Source organism: Enhydra lutris, unplaced genomic scaffold, assembly GCF_002288905.1.
Source record: "Enhydra lutris kenyoni isolate GAN:26980312 unplaced genomic scaffold, ASM228890v2 scaffoldscaffold11, whole genome shotgun sequence".
In the NCBI taxonomy this organism is placed as follows: Eukaryota; Metazoa; Chordata; class Mammalia; order Carnivora; family Mustelidae; genus Enhydra; species Enhydra lutris.
The window spans coordinates 3,300,623-3,324,781 of NW_019154095.1; the positions used below are offsets into that span (position 1 = coordinate 3,300,623).

Sequence of the window (24,159 nt, forward strand, 5' to 3'; positions counted from 1 at the left end):
GTGTGTGTGTGTGTGCGTGTGTGCGTGTGTGTGTGTGTGTGTGGCGCTTGCCAAGGCATATGGCAACGACACTGGAGGAGCAGAGAGGGCCTTTAGAACACTGTCAAAAAATAGTTATCTTAAAAATGCAACAAATCTTTGAAAACGTTGAAATATAAATAAAGATCTTAATTCAATTAAAATTACAGTGCCATAATGCAGGATTAGCAAAAAAACCTTCATGCCCAAAAACAAACACTGAGTAGCAAAAAAGTAGAAATGAATTGCTCAAATTGTCTGGTATACTTGGTCTCGTTTTAACAAACTACATTCCATCTAACCCTCTTAATAGAGTATTAATATACAAATCATGAGAAACACAATTCAGGTGTAGGTTATGATCATAGGAATTTATAGCAGATACAGAAGAGAACATGGATAGGATATTGTTCATTTGTTTTCTACCAGACTTTAAAGATATATACGTTATTTTGAAGGATAATCCTAGAGGAAAATGTTCAAATGTTCATATATTTTACAAGAACATCCAAAAAAAAGAAGAGGATTTAGTTTGTATTTTTGTTTTTAAAGTGAATAAAAACCAGAAGTGAAGCTTTTCATTCAACTAAAGCAAGTTTAAGGAAGCCATAGTGATGTAAAGAATTTGTAATGAAAAGAAATTGGGTCCAAATCTGTCACAAATAGTTTTTATATGGGTACTAGAAAGCTGTGTCTGAAAGTAAGTAAAAAGGCGCGTTGGTTGGTTGGTGGGAGAGAGGATAGCTAAGCGCTATTCTAACCATATTCAAACATGACCAGCTGGATGTGGTTATAGATCCATCAGCAAATACTTCTTTGTTTTATAATAGGATTATTTTTTCATTTCACAGAAATCACTGCTGTGTTCACTACATGATACAGTTACCGAATGCCTTTCATATTCTCCTAATTCTCTTCTATCTCTTTAAGGGTAACAGGTGAATCAGCCCTTCCGAAAAGTACACATACCTACATGGGATCATTTTTTCCAAAGTCAAAGTCTTGTGAAATCCTTATCATGCCTACCTTTGCACAAAATGAAAGCTGTAAAGATTTTCATAGGACATGAGGGGTGTCTGGAAAGTTTCCTACATATTAATTATCATACTTGAATTTTTACTTGAAGCTATGATTCCCCAGGTATACAAGGAAAGCATGTTGTCTGGATGTCACAAGGTTTGTACCATCTTATATGCCTTTCAGATTGACAGATCAAACTATAAAACAGGCGATTTAAATAAGCAAACTGAAATCCTGAAAATATTTTCATAATAATTGCAACATACAACATTTGCAAAATATGGTGCTTTCTGTCTGTAAAGCACTTTATGGATTACCTAATTTGTTAATCTTAGCTTCTTATCTCCCTGTTTTGCCATATATTTTCATATACACATCTTAAAGTACACATTATTTTTCTCCTCTGGCATAAACTTCCATGTATCACATCTTTCCAAATGCTGCTTCTTTTTAAAAAATATTTTATTTATTTATTTTGAGAGAGAGAGTGAGCATGAGAGGGGAGAAGGGCAGATGGAGAAGCAGGCTCCACACTGAGTGGGGAGCCCAATGTGGAGCTTGATCCTAGGACCCTGGAATTAAGACATGAGCTGAAGGCGGATGCTTAACCAGCTGAGCCACCCAGGGGCCCTTCCATATGCTGCTTCTTTATAAAAATCATGTAACTGTACTGAACTCAAGTAATATAATCAAATACATACTGTATCAAATAAATATAGTCATTTATCATGATTAAATTTTCTAATTTAATCCAATTATCATGATAATTAATTTGGGTAGATTTATAAAAAAATGGTAAACACTTTTGAAGTTAAAATATCATTGTTAAATTTCTTTTTTTAAATGTTATATTTCTTTGATGATTTGTATTAAGGCAGTTTCATTTTGTAGCCAAGACAACAGAGTAAGTAGGGATACAGATCTGTCCATTTCAAACTTAAGAATATATGGTTGAAGTAGAAATAAAAAATAAGGAATTCTGGGAAAAAATCAGTAAGAACTTGTAAAATATGTTTATGTTACTATTTATTATTTGAATTAAGCTTTATTTCTATAATTTAAATTCTCTTAAGATTTTTATAGCTCATTTGAATCCCCAAGAAAACATCTAATCAGTTGTGGGATTATAAATGAGGACATTTTATCAGTTTCTTTGTCCTCTATATTTAGGGCATTTAGAATGTAAAATTTAATATTGCAAACAGCCTGCAGGATCCAAGCAGGTCCTGGGGCTTGGGGGATGGGCCTCACACCTTTCCTCTTTAGGGAAGCCACCAGCCAGCTGTCCCCGCCCATGCCATGTGTGACTGCAGAAAGTAGAATCGATTTAATTAATTAATTAATTAATTTATAGATAGAACCCTATTGGCTAAAAAGGCAGAGAGAGAGATTGGTTTTGCAAAAGACCCTTTGAAGAGAATGAAAAGATAACCTCCAGATGGGGAGAAATTATTTGCAAACTACACTTCAACAAGGGATGAGCATCTAGACTGCACAACGAACCCTCAACACTTAACAGGAAAAACAAACACACAAACAAAAACAATCCAAACAGAAAGTGGGCAAAATATGTGAGCAAACATTTCACTGGAGATGTACAGATGGCAAATGAGCACACGGAATGATGTTCAACATCATTAGCCATCAGGAAATGCAAATTAAGACCATAATGAGACATCACTACCTACTTATCAGAATGGCTATTTTTTTTTTTTTAAGTCATAACCTCAAGTGCTGGTGAGGATGCTGAGAAACCGATCACACAAGCATTGCCTGTGAGGGTGAAAAATGATACGGAATCACTGGAAATAGGTCTATCAGATTCTTACAAAACTAGACACGCAAATATCATGTGATGCGGCAATTACATTTCTTGGTATTTATCCAAGAGAAATAAAACCCATGTTCACGTGGAAGCCATTCATCACACAGTGTCTTCACTGCTTATTCTTAATAGCCCCAAACTGGACCAAACCCACTATCTTTCAACAGGACGGTGGTTGAACAAACTGGTATATCGCCCACGGGATACCTCGCAACAAGGAAAAGGAACAGACTTAACACACAGCCACTCGGATGGATGGCAAGTAGGTTGTGCTGAGGAAAAAGGCCAATCACAGGTGGTTACACACTGAATGGTCCCATTTATGTGATGTTCCTGCAACAGCAGACTGAGAGATGGAGAAGAAAGGAAAGGTGGTCAGAGGGTAGCACCGGGGAGCCATGTGGGGAAGAAGCAGTTCTGTATCTTGATTATGGTAGTGGTTACAAGACCCCACACATGTGACACAAAGGTACCAAGCTACACACACACACATACACATGACTGCAAGTAACACGGAGTAAGCTCTGTGCGTTTCTCCAAAATCAGTATCCCCTTTTTGATATTATGCGAAAGTTACGAAAGATGTCACCATTCAGGACAACAGAGAAGGTACAAGATCTCCTCATCGACTTTACAGCAAGTTCCTCAGAATCAATCATCATTTCAAACAAACAGTTAAAAAGAGAGATTAACAACAAGTAAAAATGTTAGGAAGACACTGTGTAGGGCACATGTCAGGTGTTCTAGTCTTTGGAGAGTCACCTGCGATGCACCTAGGACATGAGTTCACCAGACCTTGGCATGGATCTGAAAACACCAGTGTCTTCTGGGTAGGTTCTCACTGAGTAACTGGAGAAGGGGGGAGGTGTTCCCCCTTATTCCTTAATCTAGACACACACACAGCACCCATGCTTCTTCCAACATTTTCCTTCTGAACACACTGATCGCTTTCCTAAAAATTAACATAAATTATCAACCTAATCACCATTTGTCCAACATCAGTTCATTTATCCAAATTTATCACTTGTGTGGCGAAGTTATCAAGTCTGGGCAAACTGATTTCTCCTGGAAAACTAGAAGTCAATTTCAATGTTACGATCTTGTCATTTTATAAGCACTCAAATTAGAGGACTTCATCTGAAAATATTTTCAGTTTTATCCTTGCACCTTTAAAATATGATTTAGATAGAATGATGATGCTTAAGGGATATGTACCTTTTCTCTGAATTCCCCTTGATGATATTCCAGCTCTGTCTTTACTGTGAGGCTAAATAATGTATTTCACTGACTCAGTTTCCTTGTGTATAAAATGGAGGGCTTTACTGAATTTATAAAGAAAATACCACGATTAAGTAGTTTCATCCTTAGAGCTTCTGAACAAAGTTACCGGCAAACATTCGATCATATAAGGTGATTTAATTACAACAAAACGGTGATTCCTTCCAGCGCTACTTGAAATACCAACAATCCCACAATTCTCCAGAGCTCCAAAATTTTTTTCATCCAATTATTTGGGGAAGATTAGGTTACTTCATAAAATTGGAATAGAACTCATGTGATATGTTGGGCTTCTAAAAAATAAGTGACGGAAATGCTAAAATGCACCCTGTCCTTTCAAGCCCTCCACGATCTGTAGGCTGTTTGCCGCTCACCCTTCACAGTAAAAGAATGCGTTTTCTAGTCATCTCGCAAAGTGGGTTTTTCCCTTTAGTTAATCAATTCCACTCCATAATTGTATGCTGAAACTATTTAAAAAGGATTTTACTTCCTACTAGGGTTACACTACAATTTAACCGTCTATAATCCAATTAAGCTATATCTCTTTTTACATATTTTAATAGATCCTTTTTTCTGGTTACTTAAGAAATTATATATGTAAATGGTGTGTTAAATCATTGATGAACCACCTACTTCTGCTTCTAGTTACCAATGATGCTATCCCTCCCTGTGTATCCAGATAGCATTTCCCTGTGCTGCAACAGTTTCCATAATGTTTTGAAAGATATTTTAGCTCCTGCAGTGACAAAGGCCTATTTAGAAACTGCAAGCATAATTTACTTACCTGATTTATGAAGCAATTTATGCAATCTAGTATATTCATGCTATATGGGGATGGGTCTTTGTTAAGAAAACAAAGATCTTTAACAATTGCAAAACTCCATATTATTGCATTTTATGATAGAACAAAGTAGATTGGGGCAATTATCCCTTGTGTTTTATTAAACCTTTATATGACTGTTAGAGGTTAATGGGGCTATTATTTTTCCTACTGTCAAAATCTGCTTCAAAGCAAGATCTAGAGCACTTAGTGCCAGAAATCCAGCACGGAGAATAACAGGCATGGCTTTTTTCCATAGCGCTATTACAAATCACTGTAGTCTACTACCATTCAAATAAATCACCCATTAATAATACCGCAAGAAGGTCCCCTAAAAACAAAACCCAATGATGAGTACCACTGCTGGCAATTTAATAACAAGCGTCGTGACTACAACAATATTATTATGAAACAAAACACGGTTTTTGCAGAATGCGTAAAGCAAATTGTGTTAATTTTTGAAGATGATTCTGGTGGGGATTAATAGAACAGCAGCATATGCAGGTACCTGGGAAATCACGGCCGGATGAAAATTATTCCAGGACAAAATCTCAGGTGTAGGAGGCACATAGCAAGCATCTTGGACAGCTGGTAAGATTAAGGGATGAGGGATGATTCTGTTCCCTGGGTAGCCTTGTCTTAGAGGTTGTATTAAATGGGCTATTCAGCGTTATTCATTGCCTCACCCCTCTCTTTCCCTCATCCCTCCCTCCGCCCCAGCCCCCCTCTGGCTCTGACTCTGGCAAGCACGCTGGAGAAAGCCTGTCGCCCTTCACGCCATTCTCCAAATGACCTCTCCCAAAGCAGGCATGTCCCACTCGGTAATTCATTGACGGGCAGACTCATTCAGTAGTGGCAGGGAGGGAAAGCCATGTATCACAGAATGTTTTCTGACCTCCAAGAGCACAAAATCTGGACTGACAGTGAGATTTCGCTACACACTCTTATCAACTCATAACAGAAACTTAAAAAAAAATAATTCCTCATGGTTTTAATGTTTCCTTATGTGAGTAGGTATCATGTTCTAAGAACACAGGATTTTATTCTAATTGATGTGTCATTCAATTATTTGTCTTTTTAATATAACCCATATTATTTTGATGATAAGTATACTCTTCTTTTGACCAAGGCTGAGCAAATGTCTATAAATGGGATATTCAAGTGACCAGCCATGAACGAGGTCTGATACAGAAGATCTGGAGACTTGGTTGGCATACTGCCTGCTTAATTGAATACTGCTCTATATCTTCTCTTTCTGTAGATCCTTTCTTATGGGTCAATCTGCTACTATTTGGAAAGAATAAATTTCTGTCCTTACTCAAACCTCAATAAATGTTGCTACATTTATTACAACAATCATTTTTTTGGTAAATACTTACCTAACTAGAAATAGAAGTAGTTTGTAATTTCCTCTAAGGAAGGGATATATTCTGAACAGCCCTACACTTCTGGTTTTTCCTCAGTGTGAGATGACCGAAGGCATAAACAAGACAGGAAATGCAAGAAATAATTGAAGAAAGATGTGAGCCTCACTCGGGCACACTGCTCCAGGCTACCACATTATCTAGGAACCCCAGTCGCTCAATGCACAAAACTTTTGAGCAACTGTTCTGTGCCCATGACTCTGCTAGGTACTTGGCAAATATCAGTGAAGAAAGCAGAAAAAAACTCTGTCCTCAAGGAATTTATATCCTGGTGGGGGAGTGGAGGTACAGGAAGTAACTAAGAACTCTGTGTCACACACACACACACACACACACACACACACACACACACACACACGTATACACACAAGTGTACACACTAAATATATATGCACAGCCTAAGTATATACGCATGGCAGATATGACATCTTGTAAGTGGGACAAGAAACACAAAGCAAGAGGGGGCACCTGGGTGCCTCAGTGGATTAAAGCCTCTGCCTTTGGCTCCGGTCGTGATCCCAGGGTCCTGGGATGGAGTCCCGCATGGAGCTCTCTGCTCGGCAGGGAGTCTGCTTCCCCCTCTCTCTCTGCCTGACTCTCTGCTTACTTGTGATCTCTGTCTGTCAAATAAATAAATAAAATCTTAAAAAAAAAAAAGAAACACAGAGCAAGAAACATGAGGGATGAAGTGGTGGGTGGGCAAGGCGTGTGGAAGTTAGGATGATCACTGAAAGTCTTTCAGAGAAAGTGAATTTTGAGAAATGACCTTAAAAAAGGGAGGGAAAAGACTCTTGAGGACAAATGAAAAAACAGAGGAACAGAGAGAGGTGGAAGAGGGTCTGGGGTCTTCACAAAACTCCTCCCAACTAGGGGATGAGGGCAAGAAGAGGGGATAGAGCAGGGACGTAAGGGGGTCTTGTGGGACTTCCAAAAGAATTTGAATTTTGGGGAGCTGTGAAGGAAACCTTTGAAGGGTGTAGAGCAGAGTGACTAGAACACACTGCTGTTTCTCTCGGATGACTCTGGTGATGACGGGGAGGTCACCACGGGGAAACAGGGAGATAGGGAGGCTGGATGTGGTTCACGCAGTGCTGCATGCCAGGGACAATGGCAGCTGGGAGGTAAACAGAAATGGTTGACCTTTGTTGTGTGCTGGGACAGATCAGGCTTGATGGCTCCTGGAGAGAGGACTGGGACCAGCTGCAGGTCCTGGGTGAGGAAAAGGAGCGATCTGGTAAGAGGGAGAGATGCCTATTACATACGGGCATAAAAATGTGGGGTGGCAGGTGCATGTCAGAGTCTGGACATCCAGAGAGAAGTCCGGGATCAGAAAGCAAACAGGTCTCATTCCATTCTAGAAGCGGATCATATAGGAACTGCTTTCCACATGATAGCTATAAGGATCGCATGCCTTTTTTTTTTTTAATCTCTTGTTTTAACCCCATTAATGGTTTCTCTTTTCCTTTCCCTTAACTTCCATGAGTCACTATTTACAGAAAAGGCTGATATGAGAGACTCTTCTTGGACCAAGTCCTTTGTTTGCGATAACCTTACTAGCGTAGAATCTGACAAGAAAGAAGAAACTGTGCGAGGCATAAGGTTAATCTTTTTTTTTTTTTTTTGAGCACATCTGAATGTAAGTAGAAAGAGAATGTTATAACTAGCATATTCCACATGTTCTTAAATTTTCCAAACTTAACAAAAAATGAAGTTTATGAATGTAGCAATCACAGCGATAAGTGGATAAATGCGGTATGATCCCAGGCAGATAGAAAATCATTTATGACACTGTATTTTAGAAAATGGATGAAGCTGTCAGAGGGTGTTAGAAAGGTAACTAGGACTTTATATAATTGTGATTGTATCTTCAGCTGTATACAGTCAGCCGTGTCATTCTAAAAACAGAGCCGCATTTTAAATTGTGCCCTTCGAAATAATTATTTTTGAGACAAAAGAAAAACCAGAGAAAGATGGAACGACTTAGCATCATCACGGAAAACTATATTCAATCAATCGCTGTTCATTAGCGGGACGTTCTGTTGGGCAACTTGGACTATTTTGCTTCAGGTATTTTTTCTCAAGGTAGAAAAAATATTGATTGTCCATAGCAAAAAAAGTCAATGAAATAAATGGTTTATAGTTAAATGTAGAAGAATTCTAGGGTCATTTATTTTATAATGTCCTGGTGTTATTTTTACCCAAGCGCTTGTAAGACAAGGCACGGTAGTGTTCGGTTTCTCCGCAATGTTTTATTCTACTTTACACTAAATAACGATTCTGCACTAAATGTCCTGCCCTGCTTGGGGAGAACAGTTGTGACTGCAGAGGCCAATACACAGCATGTGCCATCAATTCATCTGAGCGACTTACAACACATCAATATTGAATTTGTAAAGTCGCTTGTCTTCAACTGTACACGGGGAAAACAATCTCTAGCTGAAAATAAGAACCGAGGCTTCCGTTGACCATCCTTCCTGGAGATTGTCATATTTTGGCATTAGAAGGGTACCAATGGATTATCTAGCCTCAGGGTTCTCACACTTGGGGTTGCTAAACCTGTATTCTTTCGAGGAGAAAGCCAAGAAAGAGAAGAGGGAGAAGAAACGATGTCTACTCTTTACCATTGTTCAAAAATAGGCAGTGGCAAGTTAATAATCTCTTGGATTACTAAATTACTCTGAGGATCCAATCTCAGAGTAAGGGCGAGCCCATCCTCACTGAGGGAAAGTAAGGAAGATAGGGATAGGATGTTCGCTGAGCGTATTAAAGATGCCCTTCTTTGCATGAAGCCCCCATTGATGCTGCAGTTTTTTCAAAGCTTAAAATAGTCAGAAATTTAGAGCAACAGCCAGAATTAACACCTTAATTATCTTGGAGATTTTCTGAAAACATTATTAATCAATAACAAATGAGCCTGATTTAAAAAAGTAAACTCCTCTGTCATTTAATTCTAAGAGTAATGTAGGAAATCGATCGCCCTCATTATGTAGAGGCTGAGGCATCTCCATAGCTTGTGCCATCGCCCCATCCTCTGCGATGAAGCTTATGCATGTTAAGGATGAAGGTGAATCACTAAGGGTTCGTTGGTACATGAAATCCAGGCTGGCGGAATAAACTGACCAACACAGGGATTCCGGAGCAAAATTCACAGAAGACTCAATTCCGTCGAGAAGAGTAGAACAGAGAATGTGTAGGGCTCTTGTTCCACAATGGGGAGAATGAGCCTTTCACGTGTTTTCCCTTTCTTCCTCTGATGAGTAGATCCATGCTAAGTGCATGTTAGTTTGGGCTATTGATGAGGAAGTGCGATGCGTGACCCCGTGAAGGGGGCAGCTGGGGGGTTCCCTGAGGACCACTCTTCTCTCATGGATCTCATCTTGGACCAAATGGATAATCCAGGCAGGTCTAGGGAGGAAATGCATGCTGGCCCGGGAGGAGTTGAGCTAAGAGGCTGGAAACTGGACTGTGTGACGTATCCAGGAATATACACCATTTATTTTCAAATGAAACAATGGGTTATCTGTTTCATTTGAAAATGGGTTATCTGAACCTACATACCAGCTACTAAATATTGGCATAAATTTTCTCAATGTACAAGTTATAAAATCCTGGCTTGCTCTGGCTATAAAGCATGGTACCTTGACATCATCTCAGCACTGCCATGATCTCACTGCTATCATGATCCCAGCCTTCCATCATCAAACCATGAGTCCCTTGAGGTTGTCTGTCACATCCTTCCTTTTCTATACCCAGGGCCTCTCTCTTCCCAGCACTTGGGCAGACTTGGATTGACGTTGCCAGAAGGCAGGACTCCTTGCCTTGTCTGGTGTTTGTGTTCCTTTGTTTCTTTTCAAACACCTGAATCTCTGGGTGGTTTGCCTTCTGTGGTAGACCAGAATCTTGAGCAGTTTCTGTCATCTTCAACAGGAAGATGTTGAAGGAACAGGAGTCACTCCAGAGAAGCATCCTATAAGGCAGGAGTACTCACAAGGGGGCTGTTTATCTCAGAGTAGATCCAGACATGCCACCAGGCATAGTATGGTCCCTTGCAACCTTGTAACTAAGAGCTAGGCTACTGTCAGCCTTTAGGCTGGAAGCAACAAGGGGAAAAAATATTAGCGCCTAATCCAGAGGGAAAGGCTCATGTAGGGTCAGTTTGTCTGGGAAGAGATGTGACCTTTGGTCTTTGCACCTTGGAGCAGAACCAGGTGGAAGGGACTTTCAAGGAGGTAAGAGGAGGTCTCCCATTCCTGCTTTCCTTCAGCTGCCCCATGCCCCTTGCTATGGACATGAGCTGGGTGTATGAGCAGACGACTGTCACTGTGTCTGTTCATGTCTGGCATCCAGTAGGTGAGCATGTGTGAGCACTGCATGGCACACCCCATCGAAGATTCTGGAATTAAAAAGGTAATCACACAGGCATATCTGTCACGTCTCTTACTCTGTGCTGGGTCTCGTGAAAAAGAGAGACATAGGCATGTCAAACATGTCAAAACATGTCAAAATACAATGAAAAACACGAAACAGAGGTCAGCACAGGATGAGGTGGGACAAGAGTGAGCCATGGCTGTTGACCCCTGTGCTAAACATCTGTGATGGGTATTTTGTTATCCATTAACCAAAACTCTCGAACAGAAGAACCAAGTTCAGGATAACTGTGTAAGTTGTACAAGAGATACTTGTATTCTTGGATTTAATTTCGAGAACCTCGGAGGCTGTGATCTACATGGAACCTAGCTCTCAGGATAAAGCAGGGATGCTGGAGAGTTCTGTGTTGTAGGCTCACCTCTGATGATTGGCCAAACTATTATCTAAGATCACAGAAATAAGTGCAGTGGTTTCAATCTTACCTCCTCCTCTGTAGAAAAAGATCCCCTAAGCCATGTAAATTCCTGGATGAAATTTCTATTTACGTTTGTCTCTTCTTCCCATTGCTAGATGGAAAGTTTGTGATGGATTTGGTCTGCTGAATGCCCCTGCTGAGCCATACCTTGGAATGGACAATCTACAAACACCTCCCTTTGTCTATTGGACAAAACTCATTGTGGCCTTAACTTCATAAATGATGAAACCTGAACTTGGCAACCATCCATGCATTTACAACCCCTGAGTCCTGTCTCTCTAGCTTCAAAACCCATGTCCATTTCTCTAGGAAACACGCCCCTTGTTTTTCCAGTCACACCTTCCATGGAAATAATATTTTATCACTTACTACACCACTGACCTTAGAAGGTCCTCAGAAGGTTTCAATCCTCATTTTTTTTTCCGAATAATTAAGTCTCATGTCTGATCAAAAACAAGTTGAATACCACTGGGAGAAAGGATAGAATGTTTTCTCTCACCAAATGAGTAAGCAGGTATTGGTCAGTCCGTGTCCTGTTCAGATAAGGATGAGAGATGTTCTCCTTACAGAGAAATCTTCTGCCTAAGTGTGGCTCTAGCAGGTGAGCTCAATGTCAGACCGAAGATGGATTGGATAGAGGGTTCACCTGCCTTGTGGTTCTACATCGCTGTGGGTCATTTTAGTAAGGAGTTCAACTATGAGAAATAAATTTCAAAATTACTATAAGAACCACAAGCCCCACCCTGTTGAACATCCGGAATTAGAAGTTAACAATATAAAATATTAAAACTTTACTACTAAAGCCCTTCCTTTCTTCCTCCGCCCCTCAGTTGTTTTCTGCCTTTGTTTGGATTCCATCCTTTTTTTAAGTCCAATTTAATTTGAATGACATTTCCATGATTATCAAAAAGAAAGTCTAGTGAAGATATTTACAAATTGATTTGTGGGGGAGGGCAGGTGGGTACCTTAGGGCCTGAGCTAGTCAGAGTTCAAGGAATCCACCATCTGATAGATGGAATCTTTGCACCTCTCAAAATTGTTTCTTGAAATCCTAACCCTTGCTGTGATGGCATTTGGAAGTGGGCCTTTGGGAGGTAAGTAAGTTATGAGCTGGAGCTCTCATGATGAGATTAGTGCCCTTATAAAGACAGGAGATGCTCTCCCTCTGCCACGCAAGGGTACAATGAGACGACAGCCATCACTGAACCAGGAAGCAAGTTCTCACTCGACCTTGAATCTGCCTTTATCTCAGGCTTCCCAGCCTCTGGAACCACGTGAAATAAATTTAAACCACTCAATCCAGGTTACTTTGCTATGATAGCCTGAAAGATTTAAGACATGCCCAGTATTCGACACCTACAACCCAGGAGTCTGTGTCTATTTCTTTGCCTTTTTCAAGTGCCAGGGAACAGGGTCATCACACAGTCAACGGACCATTGTTACATAAACAGTGAGGACACCATAGAATAGGGATATCAAGAAAGCAGAGATAGGTCAACCTACAAAGTAATTTTTAAATGATGTATATTATTTTTACTTTTGTTTATTAGTTTTTGTGGAGTATTTCTTATGGATAAAACTTGCTGCAGAAGCCCAATATATCATAAGGATAAAAATAGAGTAAATTGAGCTGCAGGAACTCCAGATGTCCATCTTGAGCCTTCTGCTTCTACTAAGTGTTAGGCAGTGAGAAAAGAGATAAGATGCATGGGTCCCAAATATTCCCTAAGGAGCACCAAGAGAGTGGGGTAAGTAGGGACACCAAAAGAAGTCACCGGAAAGAACAGAAAAGGCAACCCAACAGCTTGAACAGCTTAAAAATAGCATGGCACATGGGAAAGGACCACACTGGAAATACCCACTTGGGTACCAGCTGATGGAGCCTGATGTGCATATAGTGGGACAGGTAAACCCACAGTGAAACTGTGACAAATAAAGACTGCAATAGGTAGGGACATGACACCAGGGGAACAAAACCAGGGAAAAGCTAGTTGTGCCTGTGTCAGCAAACGCTTCCAAGTGGGGTCAGGGGGGTGCTCTAAGCATTGCTTGGAATTCTGCATTCAGTGGCAGGAGAGAGGGCATTTCTGGCAGTGAGGCTATTTTATTCTTCAGACCAGTTTCTCAGAACATTTTAATAGGAAAATGATAAGACAAGCCTCCTCCTATATCCCACACACCAATCTGGGTGGGGTATGATATATATAGGTATGGAAAAGGAAATCAGGATCAAACACCTGACAGTGGGACACTTATTTAAGGGAGAAATTGGAAGGTCCAGTCTCACGGTGACTAAGGAGGACACAGAGTAAAGATTGATTGGAGATACATTTAGGAGATTCATTTAGGAGAATATTAACATGACGTTCTTCCCCAACAACATGAAGCTAACACATATTCTTTGTCAGAAAATACTTTTAGAGGTAGAAAAGTAGCAAGAGATGAAGCGAGAAAAGCAGTTTATAGAATTACTTCTCTAGAATCCATCCATTCTATCCTCTGTTTCACCACAATTGACATATCAATCCTCATATAAAAAGAAAGAGGACTTACAGACAGAGTTTTTATGGCTACTGTCCTTGCTGGGCATCATCTTGACTCCTCTTGACTTCAGTTCAATTGCCTTTTTCACTGAAAGAAACCAAAGAAAGCCATTAGTAGGTACGACTCAAAGAGATCCCATAAAATAGTGCTTTATCTTCACAGCATTTCCAGTCATGACTGCTTGCCTACCAAGCTCTGGAAAATGGGACACGTTCTAAGAGGTTAATGATGCAAAGAAAATGAAGTAGAAGAGCTTGTGAATAATTAATGCAAGGCTATCAAACAGCAAGATCATATCTTGTAACCACAGTGACAGAAGCTAGAAATAATATGTGATACAGTGTAGCTTCTCCATCTAAAGTCACTCACCAGTAGCAATGGCCAGTCTAGAAACCATGATCATTCACCAGGTACTCAAGGGGATTGCTCTCTCAGTGTATGTGCGGTGACTCTAGAGCTTTCTAAATCTGCTACATTCATGATAATTTGTAGATAAAATTGAAAGTTGCTCATTTATTTATTCACGTAGTTATCTGACCATGCAAAGTTTAGCAAATATGCATTGATGGGGAGCAAACATGGGAAAGCATGTTCTGAGTGCGGGGGATAAAATATTCAATAAAATGTTAAGTACAAGAATGCCAATCCTTCCAGATGCTTATTACCTATAGATAATATTTTTTAAAAAAATCATCTATGAAATTGATTTCTAAAGTCATAGTTCTCAGGTTTAAATTTAAGTAACTTTATTATTCTAGGTCCTACATCAGATATTTAAAGAAGTTCTAATTTTCTGGTCATTTCTGGAAAAAAAAAAGTGAGGAGGCATTCATGGGAAGAAACTAGAAAATAATATTTTAATTTAAACATTTAATGTTTTAAATATTAAAATTGTATTATTTTTAATTAAATTAATAGTTTAATAATATTTAGAATAAATAAATGTAATATTTAGTTTAAACAGTTATGATTTACATAAATGAGCCTAGACCTAGAGTAGCTGAAAGCATGCAGACCTGAGTTTGAATCTTTGCTAACAACTTGTTAGCTATGTGGTCTGGATAAGTTACTCAGAGTCTGTTAAACTATCTGTAAAGCAGTGTGCCGTGGTTAAGTTTATGTGTCAACTTGACTGGGTTATAGACTTTCCAGATACTTGATGAATAGTATTTTCGGAGCTTCTGTGGGAGGGTTTTTTGAATGTGATTAACATTTAGATGAACTGGGACACCTAGTTGTCTCAGTCAGTTAAGGGTCTGACTTTGATTTCAGCTCAGGTCATGATCTTAGGGTCAGGGGATTGAGCCCCATGTTGGGTTCTATGCTCAGCATGGAGTCTGCTTGGGATTCTCTCTCTCCTTCCACTGCTTCTCCCATTCTAAATAGATAGATAGATAGATAGATAGATAGATGATCATTAAAAATTTACTCAACTGAGTAGAGCAAATTGCTCTCCCTAATATAGGTGGGCCATATCTAACCAGTAGAAGGTCTGTATAGAAAAAAGTGCTGACATTCTCCGGAATAGGAAAGAATTCTTCCTGCTTACCTGCCTCCATTTTGAGATATTAGTTTTTTGTTTTGTTTTGTTTTGTTTTCCTGCCTTAAAATTCCAACTGAAACATCAGCTCTTCCTGGGTCCTGAGTCTACCAGCCTTTGGACAGGGACTACACCATCAGCTCCCATGGTTCTCTTGCTTACCCACTCATTGAGCAGATCTTGGGACTTCTCAGCTGCCATAACTGTTGAGATCCAGTTTCTTATAAAAAAATCACATGCATCTTACTACTTCTGATTCTCTGGAGATCCCTAATACAATGGGATGCTGTTATCGAAAGCAGAGTTATGAACGCTGTGCAGGAAGGTTTAGATGTTCAGGGTAGCAGATGCCCCTGAACATAGTAGACTCAATCCATGATGGTGTTTGCTATTACTTTCCTATCTCTGTGGTCAGATGTTTGCCCTAGCTGTGGCCCCAGGAATTGTCCTCTGGGATTGTCCTCCCGTGACTGATGTCAATGAACCTCTGTTCCTTCTCCACACTGCCACCATCTGGCCACACTATTTTCCGACCCTCTGGCTACCAGGTCTCTGCAGCTCTGCTTCTCAGAGTCTCACCTCCCACTTCTTACCTCACTCTTCACAAGAACATTGGCTACCAGCTTACATTTTGGGAAGTATCTTCAAACACTATGGTTTTTAACTCTCCCACAACTCTGGTATGTCTTGTGCAGAACTTTACTCATATTAGAATGCCAGGAAACCAAGGCTCACAGATTTGTTGAACGTGCACAGGGGGAAGATGTGTGCCTTGGATACAGATCTTCTCACTCAGAACCCAAGACCCTCCGTGTGCTCTGCCAGCTCGAGTGTGGGAGGCACGAAGGTAGAGACCCCCTAACAGGAAGGAAGCTGAACATGGAAGACAGCCTTGCCCTGGACTTCAGAATCACCTGAGTATCACCAAAGTTGAAGGAAAAGCATAGTTTATGGATACTTTTACTTTTTTGTTTTTCTTTCTGAAATGGGATAAAAGCTGATTCTCCATCATTTCCCACGTCCCCCTTAAAAAGAAAGATTTTACATTTGTGGAAAGAAGCAATTCCTCCATGTTGACATTGACAACACCTTTTCAGGTAGAAGGCACCTTTGCAAACACCTCCCCTGAGGAGGGAATCACAGGAATGTTCTTTGGAAAAACGCAGAGTGCTGGCCACTGAGCAGATTCAGGATTTGGGAGCGGACAAGACAAAGTAAAGCGAGGGGTGGCGGCTTTCACCAAAGCTGAGACGCACAACAACCATAGGTAAGATATTGTGGCAGGCACCAGGAGTCAGTCTTCTCCCCCTGCTCCCTCCTCATCTGCCCTCCTGCTCATCCTTATCTCCGTGTGGTGGGAAAACGAGGTCTGGCACCTGCTCTCATCACAGTGCTGGTGGCTGCAGTGATTGTGTCTGTCACACTCCCTGGAACAATGTTTTAATTTGAACTGGTGAATGCCTCCATGTGCGTCACCCATCATAACCACTGTCTTGTGCTGAAATAACTTTGTCTTGAAGTTACTCGGGAGAGAGGCAATGAGTGCACAATAAATAACGGACAGGGATCAATGGGAGATAATAACAAACATAAAACTAAAGCAACTGTCACCCAAATAAACAGACAGAACAAACAGGACTCCATGCACACAGAAAATACAGAGAAATAAAGAGTAGCTTTCACGGTACAATAATGACGTCTAAACATACGGGACTGATCTGGGAGTTTGATGGATTCTGGAACTTTGCAAATAAATCTATGTAGTTGTGTGAAGCTCAATCCACCAAGGGGTTTTCCCCCAATAAAATGGAGATGGGCCGCTGATGCCAATGTGCTCCCTTGAGTCCTGATTTACGACAAATTACTGGTCTTCTAACTGCACTGCACTGGCTCTTGGCAACATTGCCAAGAAAGGGCGGTTGACTTGCCCATCCTCCAAGGGTCCCTCCTCTCATGGTGCCCTCTTTTCCTCCACCCAGGGTCCTCCTTTCCTCCCCCAGCTCCCCAAAAACCTGAACCCAGAGTTCCTCTGGCCAGGAAAGATGCAGGAGGCGAGGGAGAGAGTTGAGCAGGAGATGGGGCTTCTCCAGAATCACGGCTCTCCCAGGACAAACTCTGCCAATAGCCCGAAGTTGTTTACAGATTTAAAGGTTTACCCCATTTGCTCTCAATTCTTAGAAGGAATCATAAAATCACACTTCCTGATTGATAACAATACTAATTCCTGGGTCAATTCAAGACGTATAGAATCAGGAACCCTGGAGATAAGCCCCATCTTCAAACTTCATATTTTTAGCTACCCAGTTTTGCTTTGTTTTTCTCTTTTTGCTTTGTTTTCCTTCCTTTTCATTAGTTTGTTTTCTTTTTTTTGGGGGGGGGGGAGGCAACTGGATAAATGCCAAGGTTAGAGTCTGAGAGTCACTGGTCTATCTCCCTTAGATTATTCCTCAGTAATTCAGATTGTATGGCCTCAAACAGATACATCAGTCCCTCCTTTCCTATAAGGAAATTTAAGCAGGTAAAACTCTAGCAACAATATTTGCAGATGAAGCATAGAAAAGATTGAAAAGGAGCACCAGCAGGGATGTGTTATTTTGTTTCATATGTTCGCTCTTTTTGTTTTTTCTTTTACTCTAATCTGTCAGGGTTAGGATAAACCTCACTTCAGGTCTTTTGGAGATTTGAGAGAATCACCACCATATTGAAATGCCAATGGCTTTTCATAACCACATTTAAAGTGGCGGAAAACCGAGACATAAATACGACTGTTCCTTTATAATGCAGCTGCTTTCCCTATTCGTTCCAAAGCGAACGTCCTTCCCGTCCTGTGTCCACGACTGCTTCCTAATCAAGCTCTGTCGTGGATGCTGCCCAGGTTCCCTCCCCTGTCCCGCGCAGGGGACACAAAAGAGGTGCTCATGCTTATTAGACCTCTACTAGGAAGCCAAGTCATATCTTCTAAGACTCGTATCCCCTCAGCTTCCTGTACCAGTGCCTAAAACAGTGCTTTACCTGACAGGAAGAGCTCAGATCATTTCAAGTAAGTAAAAGAAGAGCAAAATTATTTCAAAAAATTAATTTACTAAAGTCGGGACCAGAAACCATTGAGAAATCTTACCAACCACAGAAGAAATTGTTTCGTGCATACACATCAACCATGGACACATCTGAGGAACTCAAGGTTTGCAATAAAAAATATAAACCCTGTTAACTGCACTTATTATTGACTCCAGGGATTATCACAATTCATCAGTTTTATTAATTTAATATAAAAGTATATATAACATATATAGTTATATAAAAGACTTAAGTTTCTAACATGTATACAAATGAAGCTATCAGAGCTTTCTTATTGTCAGAAATGTTCTTGTTCTGTTCATCTTGCAATTATTTAATCAAAAGATTTTTATTAAATCTGATAAGTAATCAAAAGGTTTTTATTAAATCTGATATTATAATCTGATAATTATATCCAATAAGCTATTAATCTTCTGTATCTATGTTGTCTTTTCATATTTTCCCCTTAGTAAATATGATTTATTTCAAATTTCATTTTTATATCAATTTATTCTTGAATTAGTAGGAACAGCATTCCTTTTTTTTAACTGTGTAGTCTTAGTCACCATACAGTACATCATTACTTTTTGATGTAGTGTTTCATGATTTTTTGTTTGCATAAAACAAAAGATTGCTCCATGCAATCTGTGCCCTCCTTAATAGTCATTACCAGGCTCACCCATCCCCACAGCACCCTCCCTTCTAAAACTGTCTGTTTGCTTCCTGAAGTCCATAGTCTCTCATGGTTCATCTCCCACTCTGATGTCTCCCAATTCATTTTTCCCTTCTCCTAATGCTCTCCGTGCTATTCCTATGTTCCACAAATAAGTGAAAACTTATGATAATTGACTTTCTCTGTTTGACTTATTTCACTCAGCATGATCTCCTCCAGTCCCATAAAGTCGATGCAAAAGTTGGGTATTCATACTTTCTGATGGCTGAGTAATATTCCATTGTGTATATGACCCACATCTTCTTCATCCATTCATCTCTTGAAGGGCATTTTGGCTCTGTCAACATTTTGGCTATTATGGCCATTGCTGCTATGAACATTGGGGTGCATATGGCCCTTCTTTTCACTGCATCTGTATCTTTGGGGTAAATATCCAGTAGTGCAATTACTGAGTCATAGGGTAGCCCTATTTTTCATTTTTTGAGGAAACTCCACACCATTTTCAAAAGCGGCTGCACTAACTTGCATTCCCACCAACAATGTAAGAGGGTTCCCCTTTTTCCACAACCTCTCTAGCATTTGTTGTTTTTCGCCTTGCTGACTTTTTCCATTCTAACTGGTGTAAGGTGTATCTCGATGTGGTTTTGATTTGAATTTCCCTGTTGGCTAATGATGGTGAAGGCTTTTTCATCTATTAGCCATTTGTATGTCTTCTTTGGAAAAGGGTCTGTTCGTGGCTTTTGCTCATTTTTTTTTATTTGATTATCTGTTTTTTGGGTGTTGAGTTTAAGAAGTTCTTCATAGATCTTGGATATCAGCCTTTTGTCTGTACTGTCATTTGCAAATATCTTCTCCCATTCTGTGCGTTGCCTCTTTGTTTTGTTGACTGTTTCCTTTGCTGTGCAGAAGCTTTTGATCTTGAGGTAGTTCCAAAAGCACTTTTTCGCTTTTGTTTCCTTTGCTTTTGGAGACATGCCTTGAAAGAAGTTGCTGTGGCCGATGTCAAAGAGGTTGCAACTTGTGCTCTCCTCTAAGATTTTTATGGACTCCTGTCTCACATTAAGGTCATTCATCCATTTAGAGCTTATCTTTGTGTATGGTGTAAGAGAATGGTCCAGGTTCATTCTTCTGTATATGGCTGTCCAATTATCCCAGCACCATTTATTGAAGAGACTGTCTTTTTTCCATTGGATATTTTTTCCTGCTTTGTCAAAGATTATTTGACCAGAGTTGAGAGTTCCTATCTGGGCTCTCTACTCTGTTCCATGAATATATATATATATATATATATATATATATATATATATATATATATCTGTTTTAGTGCCAATAGCATGCTGTAATATAGCTTGAAATCAGGCAACCTGAGGCACCCAGGCTTGTTCTTTTTCAAGATTTCCTTTGTGATTCAGGGACTTTGCTGGTTCCATACCAATTTTAGGAGTGTTTGTTCCAGCATTTTGAAAAATGCTGTTGGTATAGCGATTGGGTTGGTGTTCAAAGTATAGATTGATCTGGGAAGCATAGACATTTTAGTGATGTTTATTCTTCTGATCCATGAGCATGGAATGTTTTTCCATCTTTTTGTGTCTTCTTCAATTTCTTTCCTAAGTGTTCTGTACTTCCAAGAGTATAGATCCTTTACCTCTTTGGTTAGGTTTATTTCAAGATATCTTACAGTTTTTGGTGCTATTGAAAATGGAATCAATTCTCTAATTTCTTTTTCTACAGTTTCATTATTGGTGTCTATGAAAGCAACTGATTTCTGTGTATTGATTTTGTACCACATTACTGAATTGCTGTATGAGTTCTAGTAATTTGAGGGTGGAGATTTTTGGGCTTTCCACATAACTATCATGTCATCTGAGAAGAGAGAGAGTTTGACTTCTTCTTTGCCTATTTGAATACCTTTACTTACTTTCTTTCTTTCCTTCCTTCCCTTCTTCTTTCTTTTTTTTTTTTTCTGATTGCTGCTGTTAGGACTTCTAGTACTATGTTGAACAACTGTGGCGAGAGTTGGCATCCTTCTCATGTTTCTGATCTCAATGGGAAGGTTCTAAGCTTTTCCCCATTGAGAATAATATTCACTGTGGGTTTTTCATAGATGGATTTGATGAAGTTGAGGAATGTTCCCTCTATCCCTATACTCTGAAGAATTTTAATCAGGAAAGGATGTTGTATTTTGTTAAATGATTTTTCTGCATCATTTGAGAAGACCAGGTGGTTCTTGTCTCTTACTAATTTGTTCTATCACATTGGTTGATTTGCCAATGTTAAACCACCCTTGTATCCCAGGGATAAATCCTACCTGGTCTTGATGGGTAATCCTTTTAACGTACTGTTGGATCCTGTTATCTAGGATCTTGTTGAGAACTTTGGCATCCATATTCATCAGGGATATTGGTCTGAAATTCTCCTTTTTGATGGAGTCTTTGCCTGGTTTTGGGATCAAAGTAATGCTGGCCTCATAAAAAGAATCTGGAATTTTCTATTTTTTGAAACAACCTCAGGAGAATAGGTATTATTTCTTCTTTGAAGGTTTGGTAGAATTCCCCCAGGGAATCAATCAGGCCCCACACTCTTGTTTTTTGGGAGATTTTGGATCCCTGCTTCAATCTCATTACCAATTTTTGGTCTATTCAGGTTGTCAATTTCTTACTGTTTCAATCTTGGAAGTTTATAGGTTTCCAGGAATGCATCCATTTATTCTAAGTTACTTAATGCATTGGAATATAGCTGTTGATAAAAATTTCTGATGATTTTTCCTAGTTCCTTGGTGTTAGTCGTGATCTCCCACCTTTCATTCATAATTTTGTTAATTTGGGTCCCTTCTCTTTTCTTTTGGATAAATCTGGCCAGTGATTTATCAATCTTATAAATTCTTTCACAGAACCAGCTTCTAGTTTAATTAATGAGTTCTACTGTATTACTAGTTTCTAACTCATTGATCTCTGTTCTAATCTTTAATTATTTTCTTCTCGTGCATGGGTTATATTCAATTTGTTGTTGAGTCTCTAAATCCTTAAGGTGTAAAGACAGTTTTTGTATTCAGGATTTTTCTATTTTTTTGAGTGAGGCTTGGATGGCTATGTATTTCCCCCTTAGGACCACCTTTACCATATCCCATAGGTTTTGGATCAATGTGCCTTCGTTCTTATTGGTTTCCATGAATTGATTAAGTTCTTCTTTGATTTCCTGATTGGCCCAAACATTCTTGAGCAGGATGGTCTTTAGCTTCCAAGTGTTTGAATTTCTTCCAAACTTTTTCTTGTTCTTGAGTTCTAGTTTCAAAGCACTGTGGTCTGAGAATATGCAGGGAATAATCTCAATATTTTGGTATCAGTTGAAACCTGAGTTTTGACCCAGTATGTGGTCTATTCTGGAGGAAGTTCCATGTCAACTTGAGAAAAATGAGTATTCTGTTGTTTTAGGCTGGAATGTTCTGTATATATCTATGAGGTCCATCTGGTCCAGTGTGTCATTCAAAGCTCTTGTTTCTTTATTGATTTTCTGCTTAGTTGATCTGTCTATTGTTGAGAGTGGAGTGTTGAGGTCTCCTACAATTAATGTATTGTTACCAATATGTCTCTTTATTTTGGTTAACAGGTGGCTTATGTAGTTCGCTGCTCCCATGTTGGGAAGGATAGATATTTACAATTGTTAGATCTTCTTGTTAGATAGATCCTTTAAGAATGATATAGTGTCCTTCTGTATCTTTAACTACAGTCTTAACCTTTAAATCTAATTTGTCTGATATAAGAATTGCTACCCCAGCTTTCATTTGTAGTTTGTTGGCATGAAAGATGCTTCTCCATCCCTTACTTTCAGTCTGGATGTATCTTTAGTTTCAAAATGAGTCTCTCGTAGACAGCATATGGATGGATCCTTCTTTTTATCCAATCTGCAATGCTGTGCCATTTAATGGGAGCATTTAGGCCATTCACATTGAGAGTGATTATTGACAGATAAGAATTTATTGTCATCATGTTGTCTCTGAAGTTCTTGTTTCTACGGATTGTGTCTGTAAATCTCTGTTCTGTATTGCTCTTGGAGTCTTTCTCCTTTTATAGACTCCCCTTTAATATTTCTTGCAGGGTTGGCTTGGTGGTCACATATTCTTTCAATCTCTGCCAGTTGTGGAAGCTTCTTATCACTCCACCCATTCTGAATGATAGCTTTGCTGGATAAAGATTTCTTGGCTGCCTATTCTTCTCATTGAGTGCCCTGAATATGTCTTGCCAGGACTTTCTGCCTTGCCAGGTCTCTGTGGATGGGTCTAACATTATTTTGATGTTCCTCCCTCTGTACTTAAGGAATTTCTTTCCCCTAACTGCCCTTAAGATGGTTTCCTTGGTTCTCAAATTGACAAGTTTTACTATTACATGCCTGGGGATTGATCTCCCCTCATTGTTCTTGGGGGTGTCCTCTCTGCCTCTAAGACATGATTACTTGTTTCATTCCCCAGATTAGGGAAGTTCTTGGCTACGATTTGGTCATATACACCTTCTAGTCCTCTCTCTCTCTCTCTCTCTCCACTCCCTCAGGGACCCCAATAATTCTGACATTGGAATGTTTCATGGCATCATTTATTTGACTATTTCTATTTTTCCTGGATTCTAATTTACTTGCTTTGTTCCAGGCCACCTCCTGATCCTTCTTTTCTATCCGTTTGTCTTAAAGATCACTAATTCATTCTTCTGTCTCATTTAACCTAGCTGTTAGAGCATCTAGATTAGATTGGATCTCATTGATAGCATTTTTAAGTTCTGCCAGATCTGCTCTCACTTCTGCCCTTAAAGAATGTATGTTGCCATTAATAGTTTTCTCCAGCCTGGCTACTGTCTTCATAACTGCTACCCTGAAGTCTGTTTCTGACACCTTGCTTAGATCCATAACCATTAGACCTGCTGGAGAAGCCATTGTCTCTGGATCTTTTCTAAGCTGGGAATTCCTCCTCCTTGTCATTCTGTTGAGTTGTGGTTGAGGGGATGTACAGCTGAAAATATCAACCACAATCCATGCAAGGTAAACCCTGAGAAAGTTCGAAGCAATCAGAAGTTACCACCAGAAAGAAAGAAAGAAAGAAAGAAAGAAAGAAAGAAAGAAAGAAAGAAAGA

At 39.6% G+C, this 24,159-nt stretch overlaps 1 protein-coding gene across 1 annotated transcript in view; it reads right to left on the reverse strand.

Annotated features, from left to right (window-relative positions):
• The window catches only part of LOC111144434 (CUB and Sushi multiple domains 1), a 1,720,260-nt gene that overhangs the window by 672,167 nt on the left and 1,023,934 nt on the right, over nucleotides 1–24,159 (reverse strand). Inside the window, exon 6 of the mRNA XM_022498737.1 lies at nucleotides 13,782–13,859. Within this exon, the coding sequence (XP_022354445.1) occupies nucleotides 13,782–13,859 (78 nt within the window). The remainder of the gene's footprint in view (nucleotides 1–13,781; nucleotides 13,860–24,159) is intronic.